Source organism: Nanorana parkeri, unplaced genomic scaffold (assembly GCF_000935625.1).
Source record: "Nanorana parkeri isolate BGI_ZX_2015 unplaced genomic scaffold, ASM93562v1 scaffold92, whole genome shotgun sequence".
In the NCBI taxonomy this organism is placed as follows: Eukaryota; Metazoa; Chordata; class Amphibia; order Anura; family Dicroglossidae; genus Nanorana; species Nanorana parkeri.
The window spans coordinates 81,433-92,309 of record NW_017306360.1 but is presented as its reverse complement, the minus strand read 5'-3'; the positions used below and the strand labels follow the sequence as shown (position 1 = coordinate 92,309).

Genomic DNA, 10,877 nt, shown 5'->3' with positions numbered 1-10,877 from the left:
AAACGATGGCCATGCATGCATACATTTAGCCCTCATTCACACTGGAATTGGCCCGCGCGTACAGCTCCCGGGAAGGACAGGTGCTGCACGTGATTGATACGCAGCCTGTCCTCCTCTATGGGACTACGCAGCCGTACGCCCCCCTACGCTCACCTCAAGTGTAGGTCCGTACGGGTGCGGGTGTCACGGCTCGGACGCAGACAGGATCCATCCTGTCAGCATACGACTACGGACATGCAGGGCGGGTGAGCGTAGGGCGGCTTACGGCCGTGTAGTCCCATAGAGGAGGACGGGGGCTGCGTACTAATCACACGCAGTACCTGTCTTTCCCGGGAGCTGCCCGATACGGCCGTGCACGCAGCATGGAGCTCTACCTGCCGGCTGATTCTCGTGTGAATGAGGGCTTATTGTGTGTAGTGTCAAGGACCCTAAACTGCATTCAGGGGATTGTTTTACCTTCCGTCATGAAAGGTCCATCTAAGACTTCCCTGTCCATTGTGACAACACTGCCAGCTGATTTCACTGCAGAACAAACTGCGTTGTCACCCTGTTAAAGAACCCTGTTAGGGGATCTGCTGGTAGGATCAACAGGCAATAAAACTCTAAAAATTAGGGATGCACCGATACCAGTTTTTCGGTATTGATTATAAGTACCGAATACCGATACCAGAATTCCCATTCAGGAAGCCAGGCGGCGTGTAATGACTCGCCACCTGGCTTCCCGATTAGCACAGAAGCCGTCTCCATGCTCCCTCGTCACCAGGTGACATTGACCATGTGCCTAGCCCTGAGCAAGTTGACTGCCATGAAATGCATCGGCTGCACACCTCTTGTAAAATATCCCCTATGCGTTTTTATTGCCATCTGTGTTCCCATTGGGGATTTCCCCTTACATCCTGTGTGGTCACCAGGACAGGAAGTGAGATGAAATCTCCCCAATAGAGATGATGGCCCACTGATCAAGCACTTCCTGGGCCCGGGGTGGTTTTAAAGCTGAACACCCGGCAAAAAAACTTTCATTTAAATCCATTCCTTGTAAGCCACAAAGGATATAAATCTGCTTCGTGTGCACCAAATATCTTTGCAGTCCCAGTTGTTACATTGTAAAGGTAGCCGTGACATCATGACTGTGCTGAGCAGGGGCCCAGGAGGCTCCACCCACTATAGGAAACTGAAGGAGACAAGACCAGTCACCCTGCACAAGAAGAGAGAGCAGCAGTGAGCGGTCTTTCTTACAGGAGGGGGCGGAGACAAGACCAGTCACCCTACACAAGGAGAGAGAGCAGTGAGTAGGGTTGCCACCTGTCCGGGATTAACCCAGACAGTTCGGGTTTTGAATGCTCTGTCCGGGTTTCATGGCAGCAGAAACCCGGACACGAGATGTCAGGCAGACAGGGGCAACCAGAATTAAGATTGGGGCTGTTGTCCCCCCACTTAAAATAGTCTTGACTATGATATTAACATATGAATAAGCCGCGACTCCCCCAAATTTCTCCCCCCAAATTTTCCGTACGTCACCCGTAGTGTTCGGGTTTCACTGTATAAAAAGGTGGCAACCCTAGCAGTGAGCGGTCTTTATTACAGGAGGGGGCGGAGACAAGACCAGTCACCCTGCACAAGGAGAGAGAGCAGCAGTGAGCGGTCTTTATTACAGGAAGTCTCACACTGGATCACTGCGCAGGTCTGGAAGAAGTTCAGTGTATGAGGACAATATTTGCTCATTTCTCGGAGTTCACTTTTAATCCATCTGATATCGTTGATCATTTTACAGCCTCTTCAGAATCCCGCCAGCACCGGAGCTGTCAGATCCGTATCCAGAACATCTGCATCATTCACTCCCTGGTAGCGCACTTGTGTCATTTCCAGCTTCTCATTCGGCATCAATGATGCCAATGAGGTCCCCGATACGCCATTGTGCAGGACAAAGCCACAGCCAGCCGGCTCATGGCACGGAGTGAGGGCAGCCTGCCAGACCAGGCGCAGCCCTGCCCCCCCCCTCCTGTCTATGGTTCAAAGCCGAAGATGCTTCCCAGCTGTTCGGAGGCTGCGTCCTGCGCCGGGCCGCAGAGAAGCGACTCTGTGCTGGCGGAGAGACAGCTGTCGATGGCGCACTTGCGGAGCCTTCGTGCGGCGGGGAGAACGCAGGTGCATCTGGATGGCTTTCTGCTTGAACGGCTTCCAGCTTCCAGCAACGCGTCCGCTACTTTGTCGGCTTTCAAATGACACAATGGCTCAGCTCCGGGCAACAAGCCACATACATGTATGAGAGCCGCTTTACCTGCACAAGGAGCCGAACTTCTGTCCATCCAGTCCTGAGGTTTACACAGCTCTGCCACACAGCACAGGTCTGTCTGGCAGGGGACCTGCATTTTCTAAGCAGCCGTTTCACTTACAGGTCCCCTCTCCACCCTGCAGCATCTCCTCTCCTGTTATGACATCAGCCTTGTAATAGGAATACATAGAGGAGATGTTTCTGATAATACAATCAAAGCTTACATGAAGAAATCCCTTTTATATAGTGAGCGCTGCTCTCCGTCTCCCCATCACTTCCAACAACTTCCTGGACTCCCAGTGTGCTTTGTGTCTCTTTCCCTGCTGCTCGATGTGATGCAATCTCCATTTCTCAAGACCGCATATACCATCATGCATTGCTCCCAGCAAGCAATGATAATGTTACATTGTTCAGATGTTGCAGTTCAGAAGGCCGGCTCTGTGAGATCGGTGACACCAGGAAGTGCGTATACACAGGGCTGAGTAAAATGGTGTCAGTGCATTGAGGAAGTCCATCCTATGGGCATCTTCAATAAGTAAGTTTACAAACTTCTAGATGGATCCCGTCAGCGTACGAGTACGGACACCCGCACGGACCTGCACTTGAGGTGAGTGTAGGGCGGCGTACGGCCGCGTATTCCCATAGAGAAGGATGGGGGCTGCGTACTAATCACACGCAGCACCTGTCCTTCCCGGGAGCTGCCCGATATGGCCGTGCACGCAGCACAGAGCTGTACGTGCCGGCTGATTCTCGTGTGAATGAGGCCTCAGTGTTACATTTTTTCTTTCTTAAACTTTATTTTAGTATCGTTATTTAAAACAATCGTACATTAAAAATCAGCAATTTTTGAAAAGGAAACTTGAATAGGTCAGTATAACTTGGGTCAGTGTTATGTTATTTTTTTTAATTAGATTTGTATCTGTTTACATCTTTTATATCTGTTTTTGCTCTATATTATTGTAAATACGGAATATATTGTATATACACACACTGAGTGGCCAGATTATTATGACCACCCCATCAGTACTTCGTTGGGCCGCCTCTGCGCAGCAGATGCCCGTGGCAACCATGCGTCTGCCATGCTCACCTGCGTAGATGCAGCCGCAACCTGTTGCCCTACCCTGTTGACGGTATGCCGGGCATCAAGAACTGCTGCTGATGACCCTCCAGGAAAAGGCGTTTTAACAACAGCCCCTCATGAACATGTAACGAATTCTGCTGTTTTGCTGATACTCGCTCCATGGCTCCGAGCGCCAACAATCATCCCACGTTCAAAGGCTGTTACATCGCGTTGTTTCCCCGTATCTTCAGAAACAAATCACTTCTACTGTCGTGGTAACCAACCCGCTTCCATATTTATAATGGTCTGGCCCTCTAGCAACTTCAGCGCCAAATTATAGCTAATTTGCCTACAAACGTCAGGTGGTCATAATAAACTGGCCACTCAGTGTACAATGTATATACTTGATAGATAGATAGATAGATAGATAGATAGATAGATAGATAGATAGATAGATAGATAGATTTATTAGGGATGCACCAATACCGAGTACTTGGGCGAGTACTCGTACTCACTCAAATGCTTCGATATTTACCTCCCTCTGACCCGCATTGCCGATGGAGCATGGAGCCAGCTTCCTTTCCAATAGGGAAGCTGGGCGGCGGGTTAAGACCCGCCTACCCGCTTTCAGATTTGCTAGGAAACCGACTAGACAGCCTTGCTTCCTAACCAATTAGGAAACCAGGCAGTACGTCATGACCCACCTCCCAGCTTCCCGTTGGTCAGCAAGCCAGGCTGCCTAGCAACAAGTGAAGCCAATTAGGAAGCTGGGAGGCGGGTCATGACGTGCTGCCCGGTTTGCTGATTGGCTAAGAAGCCGGCTTCACTTGTTGCTAGGCAGCCTGGGTTCCTGACCAATCAGAAAGCCGTGTGGCACCTCATGACCAGCCGTCCAGCCTCCTAGATTGGTCAGCAAGCCAGGCAGCCTTGGGAAGTGAAGCTGGTGTTCTTTTGATGGAACACCGGCCTCCCAGACAACCAGGAAGCTGGGTGGCAGCTCATGATCTGCCGCCCGGTTTGCTGATAATATAGGCACCGGTATTGGCGAGTGCCGAAAAAAAAATTATTGGTAATTATTAGTATGGAATTATTGGTATTATTCGATACTAATAAGTCGGTATTAGTGCATCCCTAATATATATACTATGAATTGTTTGAGTGGAGGTCCCCTTTAAAATGGAATCACTCCTCCAGAAGAATAAGCGTAAGATTACAGATACCTCTGGATGAAATCATCTCGGATCCGTCAGGAAACTCTCGCCGCCTCCTCAGCAGCGAATTGCGTCCATGGGAATAAATGATATTTAATCCCGAGGTCCCCCGTGCACGGAGGTCCGCTGATTACGAAGTGAGCTCCCTCTGCCTCGTCGCCTCCGTCACTGACGCTCGTTAGCGGGTTTAATTACCTTTAAGTAACTTTTTCCTACAGCGGCGGCTTCTGTTTGATGTTCATTGTTACAATGTTGTGACATCTATCATCGCGTTCCTGTCAATACGCCGTCATCGCTCAGCCGCCGTACAGCTCGTAACAGAATAACTGACGCGCTGCGCACCGGCTTATTATTATTATTTATACATCTGGGAATTTTACATATTTTTCAATGAAACAAAAAAACAACAACAACATTCCTCCACTTTTTGAGAAATAAATATAAGTTCAGATTATCTTAAATTATTTTTTTTCTGTACGCCGTATAACACCGCCCCTTACAATTTACCTTAAAAAGTGTGTAGTCTATAGCCTTGGTTCTCATCTGGTGGGTCGTGACCAGGGCCGGATTTCCCACAAGGCCAACCAAGGCCTCCATGTGATTGCAATGTGACCTGATTGTTCCTGCACCCGCAGCTGTCACTCAGATCCTCTCTCCTTCTAGAAGGCACTCACTGTCAGGTAATAACATGGCCCCTCCCCGGGGACGAGTGTTAGCTTTGTAGCCCAAACAGCACACGAAAGAGTAACAGCTTCTCCAGTGTATGGAGAGAATGACGCGCAGCACCGTGTGAATGAATTCCGTATTGTGCCGGATGACCTTTCAGGAGCCGAATCCCCTCGTGTTTAATAAATGGAGGAATCCAGCAATGAGCGCAACTTGGGCAAGAAATGTAAAACGGTAAAATAATTATCTCCCCGGGAAGATCTGATAATGCAGACAGAGAATTTTACAAAGAATTAGAGGAGCTTACACAAGAAACAGGCCGAGTGCTTAATTCCTTCCGCCGTGTGTATGGGCAGCGCAAATCCAGCCGTATATTGTAATTTAAAGGGACTTAACTGGCTTGTGGTAAAATAACACCGGAATACCAGGTTCAGATGGAGATGACATTTAAGTATATTAGTAATGCTTACATTAGATCTCATTGTGCATTGTAATAGGGCGCCTGAAATGTATATTGCTAATGTGTGTGTGTGTGTGTACACACTATATTTCCAAAAGTATTGGGACGCCCCTCCAAATCATTGGATTCAGGTGTTGCGTGACATTTCCTGGCTACTAAATACTCCGCGGTCACCTGTTACTGGTATTATAACAAAGTGGAAGCAACTGGGAACAACAGTTAACCTACAGCCCAGCAAGCCGGCTCCATGCCAGCGGAAGCACTGGTACTCGAACCTGAAAAACCGCTATCGGTGCATCCCCATTATAAACAATTGCCTGTTCTGTTTGTTTTTTAAAAATAAAATATTGATTTGACATATTCCATCGAATATTTTACATCTCAGTGCTGCTGGTTTTCTCAATCTTCTTTCAGTCACTTCCTGTCCGCATGCACTTGCTCCAGCAGCGGCTGTACATCCTTTCTCTGGGGCTCTGGTCACCTGCTGAGCCTCACGATTGGTCAGTAAGATAACTCACACAGTAATGGGCCAATGGCAATGCACAGAAGGCATGAGGGGGCAGGCCATAGCTTGGTCACTACTTGTTTTATGGGTTTTGTTGCAGTTGTAGAAGGAGGGGGAGGTGACGTGTGCTATGCAATGTGATACTTTACTAACAATTTTTGTCCACATTGTTATTTAATATCCATGAATTTACAGAAAACCATATTGTCTCATTACCTCATTGTGAGGGTTCCTACATTCAAATCATTTTTGCAGCCGCTTTCCCCCTCCATCGCTCATTCTGCTCTTTTCTGATCTCCGCACAGCAAATCAATACTTAATTTGAAGTACTGAAAAGGAAAAAGGAATACAGAGAGGCTGAGTCCATTCATCCCGCTGATTCCATTCAGGGACTCCGCACCCTTTGTTTCCCATATTGGGGTTGTGAGGCTCGTCTGCATTGCTTGTGTACACAGGATTTCTGATTTTCTATAAGCCATCATAAAGCACATCAATGGGTTTTCTGTATAAAGTGTCTGAAGGTACACCGAATATTTGCACCACTTCTGATTTCTGTTCATATTGGACATTTATTCAATAAAGAAAAAACATACACTGAACAATAACGATGTTGCTCTGAGCAATCATTGATATTCTGCTGTTTCTGCCTGGAAGGCGGATTCGAAAATATAACAGAGAGTTCATTGGCTCTTATGGGCAATATTCTTGTTCTTCTGACACTTTAATATAGCTTTATAATGAGGGATCAGATTCCCTGTGATTTGATTGGCTGTTTGGGGAAGAATTTTGCTGTAAATTGGCCGCCTTTGTCCAGTGTTGCTGAATTTATTCTGTTGTCATGGACATGTCTTCTTGTCAAAGAACCCCCTTGTCTTTTTTGTAGTAGCTGGAAGATTAAGAAATATAATTTCTTCCTTCTCTCTTTACCTTCTTTTTTCCCCTTTTTCTACTTCCTACCTTCCTTCCTTCCCAGTTTTCTCCTTCTGTTCCTTCCCTACCCATTGCCTTCCTTTTCCCCTCCCTCTTTTCCTTCCTTCCTCATCCTCTCCTTCCTTTCTTGTTCCTTATTTGTTCTTTGTTTCTTTCCCTCCTTCATGCTTTATTTTCTGCCCCCCTCAAACCCTTTCTGCTTCATTCCTTCTTTATATTTTCCTTCTTCGCTCCCGCCTTTCTTCTTGTTTGCCTTAATTTCTCTGTCCTTAGTTCCTCCCTTTTCTTCTTTCTTTGCCATTTCCTCCTTCCTTTCCTTCCTACCGCGAACCTTCCTCTTTCTTTTCTTTCATCCTTCCTTCCCTCCTTGCTTCCTTCCTCAAGCCCATACTTCTTTCGTTTTTTTTTTCCTCCTTTCTGCCTTATTCCCTCCATTTTTTCCTTCCTCATTCTTCCCTCTGCTCCTCATTTCTTCCTTCCTTGTTTCCTCCTTTCTTTCATTTTTGTTCCTATCTTCTTTTGTCTCCTTCCTCCTTTCCTTTTTAGTTCTTTCCTTAATTCTTCCTGCTTACCTTCCTCTTTTCGCTTTCTGTTTCCTCCTTTCTTCCTTACATTGTTCCTTTGTTCATTCCCTAATTTCCTCCCTTCCTTCTTTTTTTCCTTCCCTTTTCCCTGCTTCATTCTTCCCTCCCTCCATCTTTCCCTCATTTGCTTATTCCTTCCTTTCTCATTCTCTTTTTTTTCCCTTCCTCCTTTTCCCTGCTTCCTTTCCAACCTTTCTCCTTCCTTGTTGCTTCTTTTTTTTCCTCTTTCCCTACTTCTTGCTTTGTTTCCTGCCTCCCTCAAACCCTTCCTCCTTCATTTCCTTTTTTGTTCCTTCCTTCTTTGCTCCTCCTTCCTTCTTTATTCTCTTTGCTTCCTTCCTTTCTCATTCACTTCTTCCTTTCAATCCTACCTTTTAGGGTGAATTCACAGCAAATGCGTTGGGGTTGCGCTGGCCATTTTTTCCAGCACTGCTCCAACACAACACAAGACGAGGGCATTTGCCTTGTCATGGATGGACACCATTCACACCACCGCGCTGTGGTGGGAACGTGGTGGTGCGAGCTGAATAAAGTTAAGCACAGCAGCTGGTGTGAATGGCTCTCATTCTTTTCCTTCCTTTTTTCCTTGAACCCTTGATCCAGCATTCCTTCTTCATTTTCTTGCTCATTCCATATCCCCTCCCTATATCCTTAAAGGAGAACTATGGGGTCAGGGCTTTTCTCCTAAGAGTAACGGGAGGACACAAACTAGCGTCCTCCCGTCACCCAAAGCCGCAGCCGGGACGGATCCTGACATTACTGTCTGGATCCACCCAGCTGCGTGAGTGACAGCTGGCTCTGCCTATCTAGAGGGAGCCATGAGTGACACTAAGTGTGTTATTTTGCTTTTGATGTACGTCAATAAATAGACGTAATCGATTTACTATTGGAGTGCCGGTGTCTATTTCTTTTCTGCATTACTTTGACGGTGGCCATCCGTCGACTACTGAGCACCCAGGATACTTTGTTGGACGTGCGGTCAGGAGTGCAATGGGTACATGGACTGTAGCCATGAGTGACAGTCACGGCTCTCTGCAGTGACAGGATCGAGAAGTGAGCGAGCGACAGTAAGTGTTCGTTCACTTCCCGATCTATTGAGCCGACCTGTGACAGTTTAATTGTCACAGGTCAGCTAGAACTATGAGGCTGAGTGAAAAGCACTCACCTCATAGTTCTCCTTTAATGGCTTTATTCCTTCCTTGCTCCATTTGTTCCTTGGTCCTTCCTTCTTTCCTCATTAATTTTGTCCTTCCTGCCTTCTTTTCCTCCTCATTCCCCTCATCTTTCCTTTCCTCCTTCCTCACTCAAACCTTTCCTTCTTCATTCCTTCCCAGGGCCGGTGCTAGACTATTTAGCACCCTATGCAAGACCAGCTACTTGCACTGCCCTCCCACGGCACAACCCCCAATCCCCCCCCCAGGGCGGCTCCATTCTCCTGCCAGGTAGCTTCTGCAGATGCATGTAAGCAGCCGGGAGCATTAGCCAGACTGCTAGTGCTTATTTTAATTTGAAATAGCCAATAGCAGACTGGCTATTGAAACCCCACCCACTGAGCAGAGGAGCGTACCCGAGAAAGAAAACTATCTCTCAGTTCCGCTCCTCTGCTCAGTGGGTGGGTGCAATAGCCAGCCTGCTATTGGCTTTTGCAATTTGAAATAGACGGGGGGCAGTACCCTGGGGGGGATAAGTGGTCAAGGCTGCACCCTAGACAGCAGTGCGCCCTAGGCGGCTGCCTAGTTTGCCTAGTGGCAGCCCCGGCCTGTTCCTTCCTTTGTTTTTCCCTCCCTCCTTCTTTCCTCCGTTCCTTTCTTCCTACCTTGTTACTTCCGTATCTACCATTTTCACTAACGTGACTCCAGTAAAGTTAAATCAGAGTTGAGCTTGCGGTCATTTCTCTTTGTCATTATTAATCAATCTGATTATATTCAGCTGTAACATTTGCAATTGTTTGGTGTATTAATCATCCTCTTTGTTTGCAGGATTGATCATTCACGAAGGACCTTCTGTTTATAGGATATTTAAACGATGGCAGGCCGTCAACCAACAGTGGAAGATCCTCAATTACGACAAATCAAAAGACTTGGAGGACCAGAAACTGGGGACGTCCCACCGGCCTAGCGAGCGCAATTCTTCCCAAACCAATAACTCAGCCACCGCGGCTGGTACAGCCAATAACTCCACCCCCGTTGACAGCGGTAACCATAGTAACGGCCATGCGGGTACCCTGTCGGACCATCACTGTGCGTACACCCTATTTCACATCCTCAGCCATCTTAGACCACACGAACAGAGAAGCCGATCTAACGCCAACAGAGAGTTTGTCATGAGAGTCACCACAGTCTGAGGTAAATCCGGAGGCCTTATCTGGCAAATGCGTGCCTTTCTTTCACAACTAACACACTAGGCCTCAGCTGGACCTTCTCCAAGATGGAAGGCGACAGAGGAAAGTGATGGGCTGGTCCGGTCCATGGTCCCCTTTTTTTTTTTTTTAAATAAAGTGCAATACTGACTAAGGACGCTCGTGCATGACCATTGCACCCATCCAGTCTCAAAGGTCCTGCTGTCACCAAATCCTCTAAAAACAAAAGGAACATCAAAAATGGCCGCCGTGTCACGTCCACCGCGTTGTTGGTTTCTGTTTTGCAGGTTCAGCAGTTCCACACAAGCACAAAGGGGAATTTATGAAGTGTTTTCATTAAAAAAAAAGAGACTTGAGGATCTGAGTCTGGCTGTGTTTATTTTTATTTAGCAAAATCCCCTGATGTTTGAAGAATTCCATCAGGAATCGAATCTCGCCTCCTCCTCTACCGCCCCCTCCCCCCCCTTCCCATCTCTAAATCTTTCAGGACTGCAGAGAGAATGCGCGATTTAATGCCAAGCAGGCGCGAATCTCCATTACCCTCTCTATTCATTAGTAGAGGCTTTTGCGCTTGTTGCTTAATCTTGCCTTTCACATTCTTTAGTTTCATTGACCCCGGGCGATAATTATTCACCCTGATCACCATTAGCGTAACAGATTACTGCCGGGGTCTAGCGCAGTCAATTTTCTACGCCGTTTGATAAGGGCACGGAACAAACAAAATTGGTATAGTTAGTAACGACAGAGGGGTGCTTGGGAAACTTATCTTCGGCCTGGGGGGCAGGGAACAGTGTACGAAAGCGGAAAGGGTTAAACAACAACAATAGGAG

General features: G+C 47.2%; 1 protein-coding gene across 1 annotated transcript in view; it reads left to right on the top strand.

Annotated features, from left to right (window-relative positions):
- The window catches only part of MARCH4 (membrane associated ring-CH-type finger 4), a 61,291-nt gene extending 51,134 nt beyond the window's left edge, over positions 1–10,157 (top strand). The window contains exon 4 of the mRNA XM_018552569.1: positions 9,668–10,157. Within this exon, the coding sequence (XP_018408071.1) occupies positions 9,668–10,032 (365 nt within the window). The 3' untranslated portion in view covers positions 10,033–10,157. The remainder of the gene's footprint in view (positions 1–9,667) is intronic.
- The last annotated feature ends 720 nt before the right edge of the window (positions 10,158–10,877 follow it).